Source organism: Panthera onca, chromosome F2 (genome assembly GCF_046562875.1).
Source record: "Panthera onca isolate mPanOnc1 chromosome F2, mPanOnc1 haplotype 2, whole genome shotgun sequence".
Classification (NCBI taxonomy): domain Eukaryota; kingdom Metazoa; phylum Chordata; class Mammalia; order Carnivora; family Felidae; genus Panthera; species Panthera onca.
In genome coordinates, this window is record NC_138356.1 from 19526401 (window position 1) to 19552237 (window position 25837).

Below are 25837 nucleotides of genomic sequence, written 5' to 3' on the forward strand. Positions count from 1 at the left end.
AAGCCTGACACCTGGGGGAACTGCCACAGGTATGAAACAGAAACAAAATACCTGTACTCTCCAGCTGTGCAAAACAGGAAGAAGTTGTCTATCTGTTCTAGGCTTTGGATGAAAAATGTAAATGTGTTCATCAGAAATCAAGATCTCAGGTCTGTACGTCGGTGGTTGGGTCCAAATTTAAATTATGTATAGTGTTAGGAACCCAAAGATACAATAAAAAATGGGCAGCATTATTAGAATTCATATCTTCTCATGTATAGATGCAAGAACTGGGGCATTTACAACTCTCAAAGTTCTAAACATTGACTCCTGCTTAAGATGAGCTCTCCAGCAAAATTGAAGATCCTTTGTATATGCTGTGTTGTTTCTCTCTGCTTTCAAGATTCTTCCATGGCCTTTCTTTTTTGGTAGAGTGATATGTTAGTGTGGATATCTTTGACTTTATCTTACTGCTGTTTCTTGGATATGTAGATTAGTATTTTCATCAGATGTGTGAAGGTTTCAGCCATTATTTCTTCAAATATTTTTTCGGACTGTTTTTTCTCATTGCTCCTTTGGGGACTCTGATTATATGTATTTTGGTACACTTGATGGAACTGTTCATTTTTCTTCTTTTTTTTTTTTTTCTGTTCCTCAGACTGGATCTCAATTGACCTATCATAAGTTCTTCGCTTCTTTCTTATGCAAGCTCAAATCAACTGCTGAGCCCCTGGAGTGATTTTTGTTTTCATTTTAAATCCAGAATTTCTATTTGTTTCCTTTATATTAATAGTCTTTAGTTGGTGAGAATTTATTCTCATAATTTCCTTTATTTAACATGATTTATTTTAGTCCTTCAAATATATTTATAGTAGTTAAGTCTTTGCTGAGTAAGTCCATCATCTGGGCTTCTGCAGGGAGTTTCTCAGGACTGCTTTTATTTCCTATTTAGGGGCCACAGTTTCATGTTTATTGGCATGTATGATATGATGATTTATAAACCATCTCACTAATTTTTTGGTTTGTTGCAAACTGGATACTTAATATAATATAATGTGGAAGTTCTTACTCTGGAAGTTAGACCCTCCCCCGACAGGGTTTGTTGCTGCTGTTTTTCCCTGTTGTTATTGTCCTTACTACTTTTTATTTAGTGGCTTTTCTGAACTAATCTTACAGAGTCTATATATTTTTTTGTATACAATTACTTAAGTTTCTACTCAGCTTAGCAGTCAGCTAATACAGGGTACTGAGGCAGGCTATGGACACTGCAACACTTCACAACTTTGCTTACGTAGAGCTTCTAGGTTAAGCAGAGGTGAGAGACAGAACTTTATCAGGGTTTTTTTTTTTTTCCTGGACAGGTGCATAGTACTACACATGCATGTTGTCTTCTAGATCCTCAGGAATATGTCAGAGCTTTTGAAAGCTTGTTATGGGCATCTCATCCACTAGATTTATTATTATTATTATTATTATTATTATTATTATTATTTTATTTTTATTTTGTAAACTCCTTGGTTGCCCCAACTGCTATCACTGCCTCAGGCAGCTGCTGTGTGAAACTATTGCCCCTAATTGTTCGTGACAAATGTCATAGGGACTGACTTTCTCACTGCATGAACTCTAATCCAGGGCAAATAAAGAAAAACACTCAAATGAGGATTTTGCAGACAGCTTCTATATAGGTCAAATAATGGCAATTCTCTAGATACGGGACATTTGGGAGGAGCTCCAAACCCATTCTGCCCCTCTAGAAGATCATAGCCTTCTTTTTTCATAACTCCCATCACTGTTCTTATGCACAGCTCTCTGTTCTTATTGAGATTCAGCTGCTTTTCTTTTAAAAATGTTCTATGGAGGGACACCTGGGTGGCTCAGTCAGTTGAGCGTCTGACTTCAGCTCAGGTCATGATCCTGCAGTTAGTTTGTGAGTTCTGTGCTCACAGCTCGGAGCCTGGAGCCTGCTTCAGATTCTGTCTCTCTCTCTCTCTCTCTCTCTCTCTCTCTCTGCCCCTCCCACCCACACTCTGTCTGTCTGTCTCTCCTTCAAAAATAAATAAACATTAAAAAAATTTTTTTTAATGTTCTATGGATTATTGCAAGCCTTTGGTTACTTTCTAGAGTTGTGAAAAGTTGATTTTGGTGATTTTTGCTAGTGTTCTCATTGCTTTTTAGAAGGGGAGATTTTTGGAGATCCCTACACCCACATTCCAGAAGTGCTTCTCCTCTCCTGTTTTTCCAATTTCATCAACATAGTTTTCTCTTTGTTCAAAGAATGGTTCATTTTCATAATGAACTATGGTACAAGATGTCTGCTTCTTTAAGTTCCAATATCATGATAAGCTATTAAAAACAGTTTTGTAGTAGAATAAGTTTTGGGAATTTATACTTATCATTATATTTCAGAAACTCTCAGGTGTAAGAACCTGTTCTACCGCTGACAGAAAAACTTTTCAAGAGGAACAAAACAGCTCTTCACTTTTAAATGAACAGATCTAATATAATCAGCATCCTGGCTTAAAATGAGAGAAAGTATTGTCCATTGTTGACTTGAAGAAATGCTATACAGTTTTGTTTTGTTTTTTAATGTCGCTGTGTGGTCTTGCAGCAAGATCTGTTTGACTGTGTACAGTCCAAAGTTTTTTGCATATTTACTTGAGCTCTTTTTGCAGAATGCCTTTTCTTCTTAAAGTCTGTTTGTTTGTTTGTTTGTTTATAGAGAATGTGTGGAGGGGGGAGGAGCAGAGAGACAGGGTGAGAGATCCCAAGCAGGCCCCAAGCCATCAGCAGAGAGCCCCACAGGGGGCTTGAATCCAGGTACCATGAGGTCAAGACCTGAGCTAAAACCAAGAGTCTGACTCTCAACCAACTGAACTACCCAGGTGCCCTTGCCAAATGTATATTAATTCCTATTTTCAGAATGCTTATAATTTCCAGAATGCCTATTAACTGCTGGAAGACCAGATGCTCTGGGATTTTAGCAAGTGCTAATCTAATCTAATCTAATCCTCTCAATCTCAGTTCTCTTAATTTAGTGAGGAAGTTGGTTCTCTCAGAGATCGTAGGCTTGTTCATGTCATGTCAGTAGCAGAGGCCAGGAATATAATCAAATGTTCTTGTTTGGACCCAGCGATGTTTACTCTTATTGCTTCATCCTTTACTCATGACTTCCCTTAATCCCCCTTACCAGGGGGTGACACAGTTTCTGCTGGGACTCTTGAGAGCCAAAGTGCTTGGGGAGGAAAGTGGAGCTACAGGATTCTACTGTCCACTGAGGATGTGGTGTGGCCTTTATTCTCCTTAATCTAACCTCAGGTTATTTCTTTCCAGGTAGCCTCCTAAGATTTATATCTGAGCAATGCTTGAGTCAGTGGTGTTATTGTACCACAGCTGATTATCTCACCAGGCCCAAGAGAAGGTACTAACATCCTCTCAACTGAAAGAGTAGTAAGGGGTGTGTTAGGGGGCAGTGGTATATAGATAACACAAAGACCAAAATGAGTTAAAAGCCAATTAAGTCAGATGGGTGTTAGGACTTCATGACTCTTGGAACTCAAATTTTAAATATTAGGGTCATGACATAGAAATAAGGACTAGGAATATATACCTCAGGAGATAAACAAGACAGGACTTCAGTATTTTGTTCTTATTTAAAGGTCAACTAGGCTATCCTACACAACACATGTCTTTGTAGAGAAAAGACCCACATGCTTTGGAAACAACCAAGAATAAAAGATAGTAATGGTAACAGTAATACATAAAAATAGCTCAAGAATAACTAGAAAGATGAGCTCTTAAAGTAAAACAGACAAAAACATCTGACAAACTGTATTAGGTTATTTTTGAAGACCAAAAGAAATCTTGATGACTTTTAATCTCACTTTTCACATTCAATCTTCTATGAGTGTTCAGAAAATTCTAAAGCTTTTCTTAAAAAAGTCAGGGCATCCGAACTCATATGAGGCAATAAATTCTATAAATTAGGCATTTGCATGTTTGGTACCTGTTATTATAAATATTTAAGGATTGATCTTTAACCAACAAATATAATAGTAAGTTAATAATTACTGTGAATTATCTGTTACATGCAAAATAGTCTAATGTCAAATTGTAATTTTCCATTATAATACTGTTAGAGAATTAGTTTGATTATAAATAAGTTTTTGCAATTTCTAGAGGACACATGTCCCTGAATTATTCATGTGCCATTCTTACTTTGAAATGTTTCCCATGTCTGTGGTAAAACCCTGATATTATGAACGTTTCAATTGATTTCTAAGCTCCTAGAAAAAATGTAATGGGTAATATTTAATAACATAAAATTTAATCTCACCGAGTAAACTATTATTAAGTGTAATGGAAAAATGTGTTCTACAACATGTAAGGTTACATGCTTCAGAATAGATACAAAGCTTACCTGCTTTATTTATTGAAATTTCCTTGTCATATGCAATAATAGTAGTCAGAACATTCCATAACAAGTATCAGAGAAGACTATATTTAAACAACAGAACTGATCTTTTGTGATAAAAAATTCTTTGGATTAGAGTATTATATGAAGTTGAATTCTTTAAAACTGAAAGTAGGAGATACATGGTCCAATTTTAGGTTATTTAAAAAAAATCAAAGTTATAAATGAGTAGCATATGTTTTTAATCCTCTTACTAAATACTTTTTGTTTGTCTTGGAATATTCTTATAGTTGCTCTAGATATAGCCTGAAACTACAAAATATAATAAAGAAAACGAAATGAAGGGGGATCTAGTTCATTCTTTAACCTTGATGGATTTAGCTTATAGGTAGTCTTCCATTAGATGGGATGTATCTTTCACAAATGAGAAGAATGTATTGGCTGGTTGCAAGTAAAACCTATTTGTTCTTAATGAATTTTGTTCTGTACATTTTCAGTAACTGCAAGAACTTCAGCATGTTTATATCAGGCAAACTGTTCCGTAATTTCTCCTGGCTTGTTTTGCAACATTGATCTGCTTCACCTTCACAAATTAAATGGACCTTGGCATTTTTGTCACAAACCAGGATTTTTATAGTTAAGATTCTCCAATGTTACATATGCTCCATAGACCAGCTTACCTCCTTAGAATGTCCTTAGAATCATATTTACGTATCTTAAAACACACATATAATGAGAAACTGCTGTGTTGGGTTCTATTGCATGGGAGATACAAAAAAAAAAAAAAAAACAACAACAACAAGAAAAAGGTTATGATCTCTTTTCTCTAGTAAGTTAAATAGAAGTGCATAATAGCATAAGGTATACTATTTAAGAGATAAGTAGAGGGGCGCCTGGGTGGCGCAGTCGGTTAAGCGTCCGACTTCAGCCAGGTCACGATCTTGCGGTCTGTGAGTTCGAGCCCCGCGTCAGGCATCTGGGCTGGCTGATGGCTCGGAGCCTGGAGCCTGTTTCCGATTCTGTGTCTCCCTCTCTCTGCCCCTCCCCCATTCATGCTCTGTCTCTCTCTGTCCCAAAAATAAAATAAAAAAAAAAAAACGTTGAAAAAAAAAATTTAAAAAAAAAAAAAAAAAAAAAAAGAGATAAGTAGAATGTTAAGGAAGCCAAAGGAGGGGTATATCGCATGGAATTAGCAGTAGGAACATGAAGAAATGGTGTTTGAACTAAGAGATACGTAAGATTTTGAAGTACAAGATGGACAAGAATGTCATATGAGCAAGAAGAACAGCATGGGTGAGGACACAAAGATAGGAAGAGCATTGGTTATGTTTGGTGAACTGTCAATTCATACTTTTAGGGGAAGACACTAGACACAGGGGATCAGGGAGAAATAAATCTAGAAAAGCAAGTCATGAAAAGAACATAGTGGGTGCAAATTATAAGCATAAGAAATGTGAATTGGTAAAATAAACAGCAGAAAAATCTTTACATAGGAGGGAGCCCTGATAAAAACATTCATATTCCTAACTTTGGATAACACTAACACAAAGGAGGCCCAAGTGTTTAACCCTTTACATATTTCTTAACTTGGGAAGAAAATGAGATTTTTTTCTTTTAAAATTTTATAATGTTTATTTACTTTTTGAGAAAGAGACTGCATGTGTGTGCAAGCAGGGGAGGGGGAGAGAGAGAGGGAGAGAGAGAATCCTGAGAAGGCTCTGCACTGACATCACAGACTAGTTTTCTTGGGGCACCTGGGTGGCTCAGTTGGTTAACCATCAGACCCTTGATATCGGCTCAGGTCATGATCTCATGCTTCATGAGATCACACCCCACATTGGTATCAGGAATCAGATGCTTAGCCAATTGAGCCACCCAGGTGCCCCAAGAAAAGTAGTTTTTAAACTGTCTGTGCACTAGTGCTATTTTAAATAGAGATCATCATCTCCCCAAGACATGCCATTTTAAAAAAACTGATAAAGTTGTGGTACACACACACACACAGACACACACACACACACACACACACAATGGAGTATTACTCAGCCATCTAAAAGAATGAAATCTTGACATTTCAATGACATGGATGGAGCTAGAGTGTATTAAGCTAAGTAAAATAAATCAGTCAGAAAAAGACATGCCATATGATTTCACTAATATGTGAATAGAATTTAAGAAACAAAATAGATGAATATATGGGAAAAAGAGAGGCAAACTATAAAACAGACTTTTAACTATGGAGAGCAAACTGAGGATTGCTGGGGGGTGGGGAGAGATGGATTAAATGGGTGATGGGTATTAAGGAGGGCACTTGTGATGAGCACTGGGTATGATATATAGATTATGAATCACAAAATTCTGTTGAAACTAATATGACACTGTATGTTAACTAACTGGAATTTAAATAAAAACCTAAAATAAAAATAAAATAAAATAAAATAAGTCTCTTATAGGCAGGAAAATAAATAGATAAATAAATAAATAAATAGCTTTTAAAAAAGTTATCTTCTTTACTAGGCAGAGATGGTAAACAGGAAATACACTACAGCACAACTTATTGAAGGAAAAATAAATCATTGTTGAAGTGCATTTTAAAACTTTGTTTTGAGTGTTGTTAATCTATCAATTAAATATCAGTAAATATACATAGCCCAAGTTTATAATTTTAATTCTTTAAAACAAATGTTATTTTTAAATTTTACATACTACACCCAGGTCTCATCACAAATGCCCTCCTTAATGCCCGTCACCCATTTAGCCCATCACTCCACCCACTTCCCTTCCAGCAACCCTCAGTTTGTTCTCTGTATTTAAGAGTCTCTTAATTGTTCTCCTCTCTCTATCTTTTTAAATTTTTTAAAAAATATTTATTCTATTTTGAGAGAAAGAGACAGACCATGAGCAGTGGAGGGGCAGAGAGAGAGGGAGACACGGATTCTGAAGCAGGCTCCAGGCTCTGAGCTGTCAGCCCAGAGCCTGAAGAGCCTGATGCAGGGCTCTAACTTACGAGCTGTGACAGCATGACCTGAGCTGAAGTCAGATGCTTAACTGATTGAGCCATTCGGGTGCCCCTCAGTTTTTATCTTATTTTATTTTTTCTTCCCTTCCCCTATGTTCACTCCGTTTTGTTTTTTACATTCCACATATGAATGAAATTATATGATATTTGTCTTTCTCTGACTTATCTTGCTTAGCATAATATACTCTAGTTCTATCCACATTGTTGCAAATTGCAAGATTTCATTCTTTTTGATCACTGAGTAATATTCCATCATATATATATATTACAAATATATGTGTGTGTATATATACAAATATGTATATATATGGGTGTGTATATGTGTATATATGTATATATATGTGATATACATATACATATATATGTATATGTGTGTATATATACATATATATGTGTGTATATATATATATATATATATATATATATATATATACCACATCTTCTTTATCCATTCATCAGTGGATAGATATGTGGGCTCTTTCCATAATTTGGCTATTGTCGATAGTACTGTTGTAAACATTGGGATGCATGTGCCCCTTTTATTCAGCATTTTTGTATCCTTTGGATGAATACCTAGTGGTATGATTGCTAATTGGAGGGTAGGTCTATTTTTAATTTTTTGAAAAACCTCCACAATGTTTTCCAGAGTGGCTGCATAAGTTTGCATTCCCACCAGCAGTGCAAAAATGTTCCCTTTCTCTGCATTCTCACCAACATCTGCTGTTGCCTGAGTTATTATTTTAGCCATTTTGACAGGTGTAAGGTGGTATCTCACTGTGGTTTTGATTTGTATTTCCCTGATGACGAGTGATGTTGAGCATCTTTTCATGTATCTGTTGGCCATCTAGATGTCTTCTTTCAAAAAGTATCTGTTCATGCCTTTTGCCCATTTCTTCACTCTGTTATTTGTTTTTTGGGTGTTGAGTTTGACAAGTTCTTTATAGATTTTGGATACTAACCCTTTATTCAATATGTTATTTGCAGATATCTTCTCCCATTCCATTGGTTGCCTTTTAGTTCTGTTGATTGTTTTCTTTGCGGTCAAGAATTTTTATCTTGATGAGGTTCCAATAGTTCATTTTTATTTTTGTTTCCCTCACCTCCAGACACATGTCTAATAAGAAGTTGCCGTGGCTGAGGTCAAAGAGGTTGCTGCCTGTTTTCTCCTCTAGGATTTTGGTGGTTTCCTGTCTTACATTTAGGTCTTTCAACCATTTCAAATTTATTTTTGTGTGTTGTGTAAGAAAGTGGTCCAGCTTCATTCTTCTGCATGTTGCTGTCCACTTTTCCCAACAACATTTGCTGATATCCATTGGCTATCCATTGGATAATATTTCCTGCTTTGTTGAAGATTAGTTGGCCATACGTTTGAGGATCCTTTTCTGAATTCTCCATTCTGTTCCATTGATCTATGTGTCTGTTTTTGTGTCAGTACCATACTGTCTTGATGATTACAGCTTTGTAATAGAGCTTGAAGTCCAGAATAGTGATGCTTCCAGCTTTAATGTTCTTTTTAAGGATTGCTTTGGCTATTTGGGGTCTTTTCTGGTTCCATACAAACTTTAGGATTATTTGTTCTAGCTCTGTGAAGAATGCTGGTGTTACTTTGATAGAGATTGCATTGAATGTGTAGATTGCTTTGGGTAGTGTGGACATTTTCACAATATTTGTTCTTCCAATCCACACGCATGAAGTGTTTCTCCATTTCTTTGTGTCTTCTTCAATTTCTTTCATAAGCTTTCTATAGTTTTCAGTATACAGATCTTTCATCTCTTTTGTTTGTTCCTAGGTATCGTATGGCTTTGGTACAGTTACAAATGGGATCAATTCTTTGATTTCTTGTTCTGCTGCTTCACTTTTGGTGAAATGCAACTGATTTCTGTACATTGATTTTACATCTTATGACTTTGCTGAATTCACATATAAGTTCTAACAGTTTTTGGGTGGAGTCTTTCCGGTTTTCCACGTAAAGTATCGTCTTGTCTGTGAAGAGTACAAGCTTGACTTCCTCCTTGTCAATTTGTATGCCTTTTATTGCTTTTTGTTGTCTGATTCCTGAGGCTAGCACTTCCCGTACTATATTGAACAACAGTGGAGTGAGTGGACATCTTTGTCATGTTCCTGACCTTAGGGAGAAAGCTCTCAGTTTTTCCCCATTGAGGATGATGTTAGCTATTGGTCTTTTATATGTGGCCTCTATGATGTTGAGGTAAGTTCCAAAAAAGTATCCTTATTTTTTTGAGAGTTTTTATCAAGAAAGGATGCTGTATTTTTCAAATGCTTTTTCAGCATCTATTGAGAGGCTCATGTGATTCTTATATTTTCTTTTCTTAACATGATATGTCACATTGATTGATTTGTGGATATTGAACCAGCCCTGCATCCAGGAATAAATCCCACTTGATAATGGTGAATAATACTTTTAATGAATTGTTGGATTCAACTTGCTGGTATCTTATTGAGAATTTTTGCACCCATGTTCATCAGGGAAAATAGTCTGTAATTCTCCTTTTTTAGTGGCATCTTTGTCTGGTTTTGGAATCAAGGTAATGCTGGCCTCATAGAATGAGTTTGGAAGTTTTCCTTCCATTTCTAGTTTTTGAACAGCTTCAAAAGAATAAGTATTAACTCTTCTTTAAATGTTTGGTAGAATACCCCTGGGAAACAGTCTGGCCCTCGACTCTTTTTTGTTGTGAGGTTTTTGATTACTGATCCAATTTCTTTGCTGGCTATGTAAAACATAATTACTTTTAGAGTGAACTCTTACCTGAAGTCTCAAAACATGCATTATTTATGTATTTTTTATATTAAACTCCTTATCAGCAATATGGTTTGCAAATGTTGTCTCCCAATCTGTAGGTTACCTTTTTATTTTGTTGTTTCCTTTGCTCTGCAGAAGCTTCATAGTTTGATGCAGTTCCACTTACTTATTTTTGCTTCTGTTGCCTGGGCTTTTGTCATATTTAACAAATTATTGCTAAGACCAATGTCAAGGAGTTTCTCTCTGTTTTCTTCTAAGTTTGCTACAGCTACCAGTCTCATATTTAAGTCTTTAAAACATTTGAATTGATTTTTATGTACATTGTGAGTTAAGGATCCAATCCCATTCTTTTGTATGTGGATACAGTTTTCCCAAAACCATTTATTGAAGAGACTATACTTTTCCCGTTGTGTGTTGTTAGCACTCTTGTTAAAGATTAGTTGACCGTATATGCTTGGGTTTATCTTTGGACTCCCTATTCTATTCTACTGGTCCATGTGTCTATTTTTATGCCAGTACCATATAATTGATTACTATAACTTTGTAATATAATTTAAAATCAGGAAGTGTGATGCCTCCAACTCTATTCTTTCTCAAGATTGCCTTGGCTATTAAGAATCTTTTGTGGTTCCATAAGAATTTTAGAATTGTTTTCTATTTCTGTGGAAAATGCCATTGGAATTTTTACAGAGATTGCTTTGAATCTGTGTATCATTTTGTATAGACATTTTAGCAATATTAGTTCTTCCGATTAGAATTAAACAAGAGTCCAGGCCAGAGGGCTTCCCAGTGTTATTCTACCAAACATTTAAAGAAGAGTTAATACTTATTCTTTTGAAGCTGTTCAAAAACTAGAAATGGAAGGAAAACTTCCAAACTCATAATATGAGGTCAGCATTACCTTGATTCCAAAACCAAAGACTCCACTAAAAAGGAGAATTACGGACCATTTTCCCTGATGAACATGGGTGAAAAAATTCTTAATAAGATACTAGCAAGTTGAATCCAACAATACATTAAAAGAAATATTCACCACGATCAAGTGGGATTTGTTCCTGGGATGCAGGAATTTTTTGATTGCTGATTCGATTTCATTGCTGGTAATAGATCTGTTGAAATTTTCTTTTTCTTCCTGATTTAGTCTTGGGAGGTTATATGTTTCTGGAAATTTGTATCTTTTAGGTTGTCCAATTTATTGGCATATAATTTTTCATAATGTTCTCTTATAATCATTTGTATTTCTGTGATGTCAATGGTTTTTTCTCCTTTTTCACTTGATTTTAATTCCTCCCTCTGTCTCTGTCTCTCTCTCTTTCTCTCTCTCCCCCTCTCTTTTTTCATGAGTGTGACTAAAGGTTTATCAATATTGTTGATCTTTTCAAAGAGCCAGCTCCTGATTTCATTGATCTAGTCTTTTGTTTTCTTACTTTCCACTTTTCAAAAAATTTCTGCTCTAATCTTTGTTATTTCCTTCCTTTTACTGCTTTTGGGTTTTGTTTGTGCTTCTTCTTCTTCTTTTTTTCTGGCTCCTTTAGGTGTACGGTTAAGTTGTTTATTTAAGATTTTTCTTGTTTCTTGATGTAAGCCTGTATTGCTATAAACTTTCTTGGAATGGTTTTTGCTGCATCCCAAAGATTTTTAACTGTTGTATTTTCATTTTCATTTGTCTCCACATATTTCTCAATTTCATCTTTGATTTCCTGGTTCACTCATTCATTGTTTAGTAGTATGTTAATTAACCTCCATATATTTGTGTTCTTTCCAGATTTTTTCTTGTGGTTGACTTTTAGTTTTATAGAGTTGTGATCAGAAGAGATGCATGGTTTGATTGTAATCACTTTGAACTTCTTGAAACTTGTTTTGTGGCCTAGCATGTGATCTATTCTGGAGTATGTTCCATATGCATTTGAAAAGAATGTGTATTCCATTGTTTTAGGATGGGATGTTCTGAATATATCTATTAGATCCATCTGGCTGAATGTGTCATTTAAGCCATTGTTTCCTTGTTGACTTTCTGTTTGGATTATCTCTCCATTGATGTAAGTGTGACGTTAAAAATCTCTTACTATTATTGTATTACTCTCAATGTCTTCCTTTATGTTTGTTATTACCTGCTTTACATATTAGGGTGCTTTCGTGTTGAGGTACCTAAATATTTACAATAGCAACATCTTCTTGTTACGTTGTCCCCTTTATGATTCTGTAGTATCCTTCTTTGTCTCCTGTTACAGTCTTTGTTTTAAACTCTATTTTGTCTGACATAAGTATTGCTACCCCAGCTTTCTTTTCGCTTCCATTTGCACGATAAATGTTTTTTCATTCCTTTCTCTCAATCTGCATGTGTCTTTAAGGTCTGAAATGAGTCTCTTGTAGGCAGCGTATAGATGAATCTCGCTTTTTTAGCCATTTAATTCGTTCTTATGCTTCCTCTAGTCGATTATTTATTCCCTCTAGTGTATTTTTAATTTCAGTTATTGAACTCTTTTCTCTCATTCGTACTTTTTTATGTTTTCTCTCTTTTTAAGTGTCTCACTGAGGTGCTCCACTCTTTTCTCCACTCCTTTCCCAAGTCCAGTGAGTATTTTATGACTATTACTTTAAATTCTGTATCAGGAATATTAATTATCTCTGTTTCCTTTACTCTCTTGCTGTGATTTTGTCCTGTTCTTTCATTTGGGACATAGCCTCTATCCTCATTTTGTCTAATTCTCTGTATCTGCTAAGAAAGTTAGGAAATTCTCTGTATGTTAGGAAAGTCAGCTATGTCTCCTGCTCTTAAAAGTAGTGGCCTATTGAAGAAGAGGTCCTGTAATGCCCTGCAGTGCAGTGGCCCCTGTTCACCAGGACCTGGTGCTTCAGGGAACTCTTCTGTTGTTTTGGCTGGCCGCTTTTTCCTTCAATCCAGTCATCTGCAGTGGCTTGCTTTGCCTGCTGTGGTCAGTGGTTGGTCCTGTGGGGTTAGTGAACCAGTCTGGGCCATCTTGGGCTTGAGTTGGGTCAGACCCAATGTTGCCAGAGCTGTGGTATCACCAAACTGCAGGATGCTCTCCCTATGTTGGCCCTTGATAAGCTTTTGCTGGTGGGTGGGGCCTGCAGTCAGACCCCAGCCCACCTCTGGGGTTGCAGTTGAACTGGTATGTGTGGTTTACTTTTCCTCTTCCTGGGGTAGGAGTCAGTTCTGTGTGGTGTTGGCAGACATGGTCCAAAGGAGAGGGTGTGGGCAGGGTGAGCTGTTAGCCAGTTAGGTGGAGAGTACTTGTATTGTGCTGGTTCTGACAAGTGTCTGTATTTCTAGGCTGGGGATTAGGGGAGGGAAGTGACACCTGTCAGCTCTGTTGTTATAGGAGAAATCTTTCAAAGATCCCCACCCTTTTAGCACAGGCTCTAAGATTAGTAAACAACAACAACAACAACAACAACAACAACAAAAATCTTCCTGTATACCCCAGGTGTTTTTTAAACTGCTGTTTCTATGCCTATTCTCAGTGGGGCTGTTTGTTATGCTGTCTTTTTAAGGGTGGGGGCTAAGTTTCCAATTGTTCTCCGTCTCTCCCAGACCCATGCCTACTGATTTTTAAATTTCAGCTGTTAAGCCTCATTGATTGTAATAACTTGAGAGAGTAAGCCCCTTTGGTTTTCAAAGCCACATGTTGTGGGGATTTGTCTTCCCAGTGTGGGTCCCCTGTGCCTGGGATGCCTGGTATGGAGTCTGTTCCTCTTTCCAATCTGCACCCACTGTGCCCCTCCCACCCCCGAAGAGTCCCAAGGGTCTGTTTGGCCCCCGACTATATCGCTGCCCTTTCTACCCTCTTCAATATGGCCTATTCTCTACATTTAGTGGTGGACAGTCTGTTCTACCAGTCTTTGGGGCATTTTCTGGGTTATTCACATGATGTGGGTGTTATCTAGGTGTATCCCTGGTAGAGGTGAACCTAGGATCCTCATACGCTGCCATCTTTCCTGGAAGTCCCTGTTGATTGAATCTTGAGTCACATTTCTTTGACCTAAAGAGTACCAATTAATATTAATTTTGATTTGTGATTCTTGGGATGAATTATCTTTGTCTTAAATTTCTTTATTTCTTCTTTATTTTTGATGGGTATTTTCACTGGGTGTAAAAATCAAGGCAGCTTTTTTTTATTTCAGCACTTTGAAAATATCCTTCCATCAGTTTATTGTTTATTGTTACTTCTTCAAATGTTTTTAAATTTTTCATTTTGTCTATTATTTTTGCAGCTTTACCTTGAGTAACCTAGATGTGACTATTCTCTGATATACCTTGGATTCTTTGTGTTAAACATGAGTGATAAGAATGCTTCTAAATCTGTAGCTTTCGGACCTTTGGCATCTTTGGATTTTCCATATTCTTTTTCTGTCAAGTCTTTGGCTTCTTTTCTAGTCAGCTGTTGCTGCATAAAATAATCACCCAAAACATTAGTATCTTAAAATAACAATCATTTATTTAATTCATTCATGGGCAGTTTGGTCAGGGTTCAGTAAGAAAGGCTTATATCTTTTCCATGCAGCATCAGCTGGAGTGATTTAAGCAGGGGTAGAGGATACATTTACAAGATGGGTAACTCACATGCTTAGATGTTGATGGTCACTATTGCCCGAGAAGTCATTCAGGACTGAAGGTCAAGGACCTTGATTTCTCTGCATATAAAACTTTCATCATGCATCTCTCCATGGCATGTTTAGGCTTTCTCACATTATTGTAGCTGCCTTAGAAGAGTGAGTATCCCATAAGACAGGAAGTGGAATTTTTCCATTCCTTAAGGCCTGAACCTGGGAACTCACAGCACTACTTCTGCCATTTTGTTGCATATACAGTCAGAGATTTTTTTTAATGTTTATTTTATTTTTGAGAGAGAGAGAGCGAGAGAGAGAGCATGAGTAGGCAGGGAAGAGAGAGAGGGAAGCAGAGAATCCAAGCAGGCTCCATACTCTCAGTAGAGCTTGATGTGAGGCTCCATCTCACGAACCGTGAGATCATGACCTGAGCTGCAATCAAGAGTCAGACACTTAACTGACTGAGTCATCTAGGTGCCCCTGCAGTCACAGAGCATAGATTCAAGGTTAGTGGACATGGTTCTAGCAAGTTGGGAAAAATACGAAAGAATTTGGGTGGTGGGGGGGGTATGTTTTAAAATTGCCACAGCCACCTGTTAACATGTGTTAGATACTCTAACTGTATGTAAAATGTGCCCCACCTCTGTTTTCCATCCATTTGTTTCTGTTTATCACCCCGGAGTATTGTATTCTGATCTATGCTCAAGCTTATTATCTCTGTCATTAATGCTATCAAATCAGCTGTTTAACACATATATTACAAAATTGAGAAGATTTTAAGTGTGTTTTCTTCATTGAGAGGGCTGGTTTATTTCTATTTGCCCTTACTCTTACAGTGTGACCCTTCAGAGTAGCAACCCCAAACCTAGGGAATTAAACTGAGTCACCTTCCTCAGTAAGTCTGGGGCTCCAATTTTTGTCCTGTCTGCCTATGAACCTTTTGCAAGTTGCCAGCCTCTCAGGAATTTCTTCTGCAACTGGTAGCTACCTTTAGAGGAATTGTGTCCCCAAATTCCATGCTCATTTCTATTTATTTCCTTATTCTTCTGGATATTGACCGTTTAATACCTTATTATTTTGCTAGCTCCCTGATGCCTTTGCAGAGGCTTTAAAAATATTTCACCCAGCTGTTATAAATGTTTCTAGTAGCTGCTTTATCTGAAAATTTTACACAACCAATCCTGGATATTAAATTTCTTACTCTGATATATTTCAGTAAATGTGGGCAAAATCAGCACATTTTCAGATAATTTCCTTTAGTTTCCATAGACTAGGAAAACATTTCTTTTTCATTACTTTAATTTGTGCCAAACATAGTGCCAGATACATAGTATATGCTTGCTAAATATTAGTAAGTTCTAAGGTTTTACTTTTAGGCTAAGCATACATCCTATAAAATGGTTTCTATTTATGCAAAAAATGATGATTTATCTTCTATCCCACCAGGACTTCTTCTTGCTTCTTATTAGGTTTCTATTTACCTTTGCTTATGTTATTATTAATGACATTGTGTTTTTACTCCTGTGTGGAATTTGTTCCCAGACACTTGCTAGGTTCTCACTATGACTGACTATTGTGAGCATACGCATGTGTCATTTAATTTTCTCAGTGGGAGGCTAATTTTTTTTCTAGACATTATGATGGAGTGAGGAAAAAAAAAAAACCTAGGAGTCAGAAAACTCTAAGGTCCTCCTTCTTCCCTGTGGTTCCCAGGCTAGTAGACTGCAGAAAAGGGCTCACACTCAGATGCATCTATAGTTGCCCAGTTCTCAGACTTTAACTATCAGAGGTACATTAACTACATGGGAATAATACAGAATGCTTTCCCTCAAGTTTCTCTGCCAAACAATCTTTGCCTTTTTCTTACTAACCAAAAATAATTTATCTTTTCACTTAGGAAGCCACAGTTCATTTGTCTTATTTTTCTTAATTATTCTATGGTTTTTGCATTTAGCTTGCTGCCTCTAATATGCCTTGGAACTAGCAGAGGAGAGAAGGATTTTATATTCCCATTTTGGGGCCAAAAACGTGACCTCTCCCTTAGGTGGGTTCATGGGTGGTATGATCATCTTATGCAATGTGCTTTCTTATGTATTCTCCCAGGCTGGAAGAGTTCATTTCATATCTACTAATTGGGGCACCTGCATCATTGATCCCAGCCTACCTTATTATTTCCCTCTCCTTTTTCCTCCTACTTCAAACTTAAGGGCTTATTTACCTCAAACTGAAGGGGAAAAAAATCAAGGAACAAACTCTCTCCTCCAGAAGATGCTATATTTCCACTGTGTGAGCTAGCCTAAAAGTTGACCAGCATAGTCTCCTAAAAGGTAGTGGAATATTTGTTATAAGGATCTGACAGGAAATTTTAGCCTGAAGATAGGCATTGTGGGTGAAGAAACTACTTGTGTAGGCATAATGAAGCTGGTATATGAAAACAAGTGGAGTTCTACGCATGGAACTTCAAGAATGTGGCATAATAAATCTTTTCACTGAGAAAGTTAGCATATATTCTAATGGATATATAATTTAATAATGAATTAGGAAAATTGTCACATTAGGCTAACATAAAATAGAACTACAAAGTCTATTTGAGTCATTAGAATTCTATTATTCCATTTCTCCTTAAAGCCTATTATGAGTAATTGACATTTTAGGCTTATCTAGAAACACATGCATCTTCAAAAGAAGAGAAAATGAAAGAGGACTGACACTTATGACATTTTTGCTTTTTGCTGGTAGGGGCTATGTAGCATCTCCTTTAATCCTTGTGACAACTTAATATGTAGGTGATATTCCTCTGCTTTTACAAACTCAGATCTGTTAAGTGTATCCTGTCCCAAGGATACATAATTAATAAGTGCAATTTACAGTCTAGCTCAATCCAAGGCCATATGTTCTACTCCAAAATGTCATTCCATCTCTATAAGCTAAAAAAAGGAGGGAGGGGGAATGTGTGCATAGAGAGTATCAAGAGAGGAATTATTTCACCGAACACAGAAAGAGTTTGTATCATAAAGTGCTATAAAACTTGAAAATAAGAAAAAGTGACATATAAAGAAACAAGCAGTAATACATTTGGCCAGAAAATCTGCTTTTAATATAAACTTCAACCTTGATTTAGTTAAATTTACGCTGTGTTCCAAATTGTTATCCACAGGCAAAGTCATCCAGAAAATTAAGGGAGGCATACGTGATAAACATAAAAATTAAAATTTTGACAGAATAAAATAAATAACGTTTAGTAACTACATTAAGCGTGTTTAAAATCTCATAGTTCGATATTAAAAATAGAACAACTGTTCAAATCATGCTGCCAAATTTCTTCAGAATGAGTTGTTTTGAAATGTTGACTAAATATCCCAAAACTATATATCAACTGCAGTATAATTAAACATTCTTCAGACCAAAAACATAGCTTTTCTTTATATTCTTAAACATATGTTATATGTGACTTTCTCCTTCGTATTAGGACACAAGGAATTATCCATTTGTTAACATTTAAAAAAAAATTCAGCAAGTTTCTACTAGTTATGCCAGGCTTTATAATTTATAAATTGCTTCCACGTATTTAATCTCCAAAACTAACCTATTAGGGAAAATTTCTTCTTAAGTTCCTATTTTATATTGTAATTATTCAGCACATATTTATTTAAAAAACATTTGTATATTCACTGTTGATTTACTTAACAAATAGTTACTGAATGAATTGGATGAATGAAGGAATGAAGAAATTTAGTTTGTCTTGGTTAAGTGATCCTTGAAGATCCCTTGAGGAGTAGCCAAGCCTAAATCTCTATCTTCTGATTATTCAGGGAGACCACAATGTCTAACAACATAGACAATAATAAGTGGTTTATCAGTCTACACAACAACACATGATGTGTTCGATGACATTCCACATGTTCAGGGTGTTGTTCCTCAGCAGTGATGATAATTCAATCAGAGTTGCAATGAACACAGAGCATTAATGCAATATTTACATCAGTCCCTACGTGTCATGTGGGATCACTGCCTGAGGTGATTTGTGTGGCTGTTTTTCACCGAATTAACCTGTGCCTATGGCATTTAAGAAGAAAATAAGAATATTCTATGCTGTAAACAAAATATTATCTTTATTTCTTGACTTTATGGCTACTCTTTTGCTTGCTTTTTCTGCCCCCACCAAAGGAGCTTCATTTCTTACCTCCCCATAGGTATGGGGAGTAATGGGCCATCCTCTGGATAAGCTGTGCTGTTTCACAGAGGGAAGCAGTGTAAGGCTGGATACCTAAGTCAGTTGCCATATAAGAGTAAGGGTCATGCAAAAAGTTCAGTTCAGAAACTTGAGATCAGTTAATTCTGTCTTTTATTTCTGTTATCCTTGGCCACTTTGCCTTGCCCCCCTGCCCCTTATCAAAATAAAACCTCCTCATGTATTTGTTTTCTTAAGCACTGTGGATGTATTTCCCAGATTTTTGCACTGTGCCCTATGGAACTGGAATTTTATTTGCAAACCGATTGTCTGGCAGTGCTATCCAAAGAACACTCTTCATGCCCCTCCTTATTTATTTATTATTTATTTATTGGCCTTATTCGAAATGTTTCCTGGAAGACACAGCTTCCCTTATAGCCTTTCCCAGGGGAAACTGTCTTTCTTTCAGTTGCCCTGTGTTAAGCACCATGAGGTAGCATTGCCATTCTACCTGAAATTCCCCTCCTTTATAGGCACATGCTATTTGTCTAGCTGTCCCGTTTCTTTCCTTGTCACTGTAATCCTACCAATCACGCCTGTTGTTTCATGTGGGGTGCTTACATTTGAGTCATTGCTTTTCTCTCTGCACCAATCTTATCATTAAGAAAACTTAACTCCTACTTGGGAGACTTATCCACTGTCTTACTATTATAATTCTTTGGCCCTCTCAAATGTAGCGATCTTCTAAGGCAATGTATTTTTTTTCTTGTTTAATGTGAAATAGCATCCAACTCTAAAATCTTAGACTACTGTAATGCATTCTCTGTCCCAAACCTTCTACCCTTAAGATTATCTATTTCCTACTAAACCTGCACTTCAATTTTATTTTCGTACTTTGCTACTCCTTCTCTTCAACTATATGCAACTACATCTGGCTTCATCCTTCACCCAAAAGTCCATGCCATACAGAACAGTGATACACAAAGCGCGGTCCACAAACCAGCAGCATCAATATTAGCATCTGCGTCTCTTTGGAAATTACAAGAAATGCAACCCACAACAACTAAGTCAGAAACTCTAATAGCAAAGTCCAGCAACCTGTGTTTTAAAAAGCCCTTCAGATGATTCTGATACACTTAAAATTTGAGAACCACTAAGAGAGATCATTAAATGCATCATTATTTTATTCAAAACCCTTCCATGTGTAAGATTTCTAAAAGTTTATCAAGTTCTCCAGCTTTATTCAGCATCCATTTTCCACATATAATCACCACTTTTGATCCAAATTTTTCTGTAGTTCCTACTTATCTGAATTTGAATACCGCAAAACTATGAAATGCCTACTGCTTAATGACTCTTGCAAAGGTGTTTCCCTTATAACCATCCTCTGTGGGGGATCCTGAGCTAACTTGCTCAAAGTCATGTATATACATAAGGGTGAAACCAGAATTGGAACTCAGGTGTGTCTGAGTACAAAACCCATGCTTTTTCAATTTTGCTGCTGAATTATGTGAAACAGCAACTGTACTGATATGAGTCTTTCACTCCAGTTGGAACAGAACTTACCAATGGATCTCTACAGATGTCTTAAAAATGAATTATACGAAAATCTATTATCAACTGATAAATATCAAGTTATGTAGGACTTCTAAGAGCCTTTGATATGCTGGTGTATAAATTTCGATCCTCCAAAAAGCAGATATGGTATGTTTCTGTCCCAAATTCCTTAACCAAAGAACCATTTTTTGTGGATCATTCATAACAACACCATGCAGGGCCAGCATTCCAAGATCTGCTTTAGAAAACTTGGACTTAATCTATCTCCTTTCTCTTCAGGAAATGTGAATTGCTCATGTCCCTTAATCCCTTTATTTCATCTGCTTTTATCCTCCATTCTATTTCCCCACTCTTTTAAACTAGAATACTCTTTGCCTTTGTCCCACAAGCCACCGCTATTTTCCCTCAGGGATGCATTCAGAGGAATTACATTCAGCATGTGATGTTATGTGCCAGGCATTATGAATAGAGTGTATGTGTATTTATATGCACTACTTTTATAAATTTCATAATAATTTTGTGATGATGATGTTAAATTGCAAATGTGATCGCGTAACAACTCTGTGACGTATATATACCCAATCCTGACTAAGTTGTGTGAGGATAGCGACTGGAATAGCAATCCTTTCCTGCCTAACCCATGCTGGCCTTAAGAAATGAATGTGATTTATGTGAGATCTTCTTGAAGTCCGCATGTATATTCACAACACTATCTGGAGGCTGGAGGGCATCTTGCCCTAGAATTTATTTCAAAATCAGCAGAAGTTTAAATTGAAAATGACCAGCGTATGGAATAAGAATATACATACCATGAAGCAAGTTAACTTATATGTAATTGCAGCTCACTATATACTGTAAGTGTAGTTTTTTTGATATTAATTTTGATTACCCTGCACTAGAAATTGTTTAAACTGCTAGGATATTGTGTTTAATAGATTTTTTTCTCTGGTCCAGCATATTCTCTCTTTTTCTTTCACTGTGCAGGTTCTGCTGATCTTCTCCTTTGTGTCCCATGCTCCTCTTGTCCTACACTGGTCTACTCTGGTATGTTTGCTCAGGGCACTTAATACCAATGTCAGGTAATTATCGGTGCTATCTTCCACTGCTCAAAGTTTGGATTTGTTTAATGTACAGTTCTCATGGCCTATCATGAGAAAGAGGCTTCCTTCCTACTCTGCATAATGTTTCCTTTTTCTTTTTGTCATATTCTATGGATCTCAGGCTTCTCACGAAGTCTGTGTTCTCCTATGCTGAAGTGAATTGAATCCTTCCTCCTTGGCAGGAAAATCCACTTCAGATATATTTGAGATGAAAACATGTTCCCCCACTGTGAAGATCATGGACTTTGTGACACCATTAAATATATCTTGGAGATACAGAATCTCAGAACAATTTTACATCCATGGGCATGAGGTTACTGTATGAACTGGATATGTAAGATGAAGAATTTGCAGTTTCTTCTCCCACATATGTCACAGAGAGAAGCGAAAGGTTGAGTTTGTCCTTAGCAATAACAGAATCACAGAATATCAGATTTAGAAAGAACCATCTGCTTCTCTCCCAATTTAATGCTGATCTCTTCTCCAGAATGCCCCTACGAAATGACCATGCAATCTTCACTTGAACATCTTGAATAATAGGAAGTATTCTACCTCCTGTGGCTGTTCATTCAATTTTATTCTGGTCTAATTGCTCATCAACCTAATATTGAGAAATCATCTAAAGAGATAATTTCTGCAATGCATCGCTGTGTAGTTAGCAAAATATTATGTTCATTGCGCATGTTTTATAATAAAACAAAAAATGTTTTATATTAAAACATGGAAAACATGTAGAAAAATGTGGACAGCCCAACGACCAATAAAAGATGACTTATTTAAAAAGTATAGCAATCTATATAATGGAATACTGTACATCTTATGAAGGTTGAGATATATATTCATTGGATAAATACATATATTTATACTGATAGTAACTGGATCCATCTATCTATATCTATATATATTCTGCTGTGGAAACATTTTTATAATACTGTTACATGAAAAATGAGTTACAAAACAGTATATTAAATATAATTCACTTTTAGTTATATACAATGGATAGACGCATACACGATCATATATTTACATCTGCAGAATACTGTCTGGATGGTTACAAACAAAAATGTCTTGAAAAGATATCTGTATCCTCATGTTCAGTGGTATTATTTACAATAGACAAGATATGGAAAAAACTTAAGTGTCCATCGACAGATGAATGGATAAAGAAAATGTGGTACACATATACAATGGAATATTATTCAGCCATAAAGAATGAAATTTTGCTAATTGCAACAACATAGATGGAACTTGAGGATGTTTTACTAATTGGAATAAGTCAGACAGAGAAAAACAAATACCATATTATCTCACTTATATGCGGAATCTAAACAACTGCAACAACAAACACTAAGCTCATAGGTACAGAAAACAGACTGGTGGTTGCCAGAGTCAGGGATTGGGCAAACAGGTGAAGGTGGTCAAAGAGCACAAACTTCCAATCATGAAGTAAATAAGTCATGGGGATGTCACATACAGTATTGTGACAAAAGCAGACAGGCAAACAGTAATGCTTAAGTTGTACAAAATGTTCAAAACCTACTTTAAGTGAAATTACTTTCTGTTGCTCCAAAATCTGGATCCTTGTAGTTGCCTTATTTCTGGTTCTTTCTGTAAAACAGACAAAAATTTTATCTCTCGGGGCGCCTGGGTGGCTCAGTCGGTTAAGCGTCCGACTTCGGCTCAGGTCATGATCTCGCAGTCCGTGAGTTCAAGCCCCGCGTCGGGCTCTGTGCTGACAGCTCGGAGCCTGGAGCCTGTCTCAGATTCTGTGTCTCCCCGCTTCATGCTCTGTCTCTCTCTGTCTCAAAAATAAATAAATGTTAAAAAAAATTAAAAAAAATTTTATCTCTCTTCCACATAATAATTCTACCATTGTAGGAACACAAAAACCATGTTGTTCTCTTCGTTAGTCCTTTACGTGTTCTTTGTATGACTTGCAGGTATACGGCCCTTCTACCCAAGAGATCTGAATAAGTAAACCATTCATCCGATTCATATTTAATAAAGAGCTCCAATGAAACAGGAACTACGCCAGAGAATGACATGTCACTATCATGTGACGAAATCACACAGTGAACATTGTTTACATAAAAGACTCCTGATTATTGTTATGTAGGCATTAGGGTGAGATCAGTGCACACAGCAGGAGAATTCTACCTTGCCTAGTGGTTGAAGGGGCCTGAGAAAAGTGGTTTTTAAGGCTAAGTCCTAAAGGAGTAGGATTAGTTAGATAAAGGAGTTAGCTGGGGTTGGTTGGAATAAGTAAGGCATTCCAGAAAGGGAAAAGTATGTGCAAAAATAACTGGGCTCCCTTCTTTCCTCTTTTTCTTCCTTTCTCCTCTCCCTCTTTACCATCAAACAAATACTTACTGAGCAAACACCATGTGCAAAGTATACTTTCAAGTCCTGTAAGTAAGTTGGAGATTCGTATTTTTCTTTCAAAGTATTTATGGTCTGGTGAGTGAATCAGAAATATTAAATATAGCTCAGGTACGAAGCAGAAGAAACAGGTATTATCAAGTATTCTAGGAGCATGGATATTTCCCTTGCTTTCCTAATCATAGTCTCCCGGGGAAAAAAAAAAATAAAGGAATTATTTTCAGTCAAGAAATATGGGCACATAGTTCCAGTGCTGAAGAAAGGACTTGTGCAGCCTGATCTATCTTATGCCTCTCTAGCCTTCTAAATTCAGCTTTCATAATTCCTTTCAAGATCGTAAATGTGTACACACCTCACAAGTATTTCTCATTGGCCATATTTGGAGAGCAACCATTCTATTTTAACCGTCCAAGATATCTGTAGAATAGCTACTTCTAATTATATATACAAAAAAAGGTTTATACAGATTCCAGAAATTGACATCCTGGCAGCAAAATACAGTTGATAAAGGTAGGACCTAAGGTCAGTGCCATGGTAAAAGTTCACACAGGGTATAGGAAAGCATTAAAGTCCCTAACTTTCTTTTTATGCTGCACTGTAGAAGTATTATTAAGCACATTATCCTTTGTTTTGTTTCTCCCCTACAGGTCTGTGAAGCAGGCAGAAGTTCCAGGTGGTCCTTAAAGAAATTGCAATTACTCAAATCCTTATGTATAGTTCTAATTTTATTTACTATGTGTAATCACTTAGAGAATGGTTATTTTTATAATATCAATAATAAACAAGTACTCTTGTAACCAGGGGGTGCCTAAAGGTGTAATCAGAGAACACTAACCCTGGCAAAGGATTCTGGGGTGGTCAGGATGTCTGCTGCCTTTTGACATGGTTAGTGTCCTGGGTTTAGATTACTTTATACCCAGTTATTAAGATTACTATTTGATACATTAAATATTGCCTGATTCAAATAACTTTGCTTAAAATTTTTCTGTATTTTAACTTGTGTAGGGTTTTCTACTTCTTATATTTTTATAATATTTTCTCATTTTTTAGATTAATAAACATTATACTTATCCACATGTGCCAAGATGTGCCATTTAGGTCTCTCTGGGAGTTAGCTGTTTGGTATCATCACCTGCCATGTGTGTTTTGTGCAGCAGCAAGAAGCATATTCTCTACCACTGCTCCTTCCTATGATTATCTTCCCTGTTCCTATCAAACAACTGATATGTTAATTTAATAAAGCAGATCAATAAGGAATGAAATGCATGCCCCAGATCATATGCAATGAAAATTGTTGGACCATTTATCCAATTATTGAGCCCAATTAAGGTTATCCATTTTGCATTTGATGTATGCTCGCTCTGGAATATATTCTGCACTAAAGCTAAGTGAATGGATCTAAGTAAATCTATTGAGTATCTCTATTGTCTGTTTTATCTTATTTGTCTGAACAAATACCTTATCTTATGTTTCTGAACCTTTAAAGGCATATGGTTAAATTATAAAATTGCCTGTATTACTGTGAAAGAAACAATGTTAAAGGCAAGAACATGGCTAAAGAATAAACAAAGAAGTTCTGATTGTATGAATGGAGTTACATTCCTAAATCAACTAATATAATAAGTTTTCTTACATTAACATTTTCATGTGCATAGAGACTCAAGACTAACTTTCACAAATGTTACCGGTTTTTATAGGTAGAAACAAATTAAAGGCTTAAAACACAGTACATTTTGGGGCGCCTGGGTGGCGCAGTCGGTTAAGCGTCCGACTTCAGCCAGGTCACGATCTCGCGGTCCGTGAGTTCGAGCCCCGCGTCAGGCTCTGGGCTGATGGCTCAGAGCCTGGAGCCTGTTTCCGATTCTGTGTCTCCCTCTCTCTCTGTCCC

General features: G+C 36.5%; 1 protein-coding gene across 1 annotated transcript in view; it reads left to right on the plus strand.

Annotated features, from left to right (window-relative positions):
• The window catches only part of CF2H8orf34 (chromosome F2 C8orf34 homolog), a 408213-nt gene extending 382699 nt beyond the window's left edge, over positions 1 to 25514 (plus strand). The window contains 2 exon segments of the mRNA XM_060610698.3: positions 21455 to 21514; positions 24597 to 25514. Coding sequence (XP_060466681.1) covers positions 21455 to 21514; positions 24597 to 24604 — 68 coding nt within the window. The 3' untranslated portion in view covers positions 24605 to 25514.
• Positions 25515 to 25837: the final 323 nt, after the last annotated feature.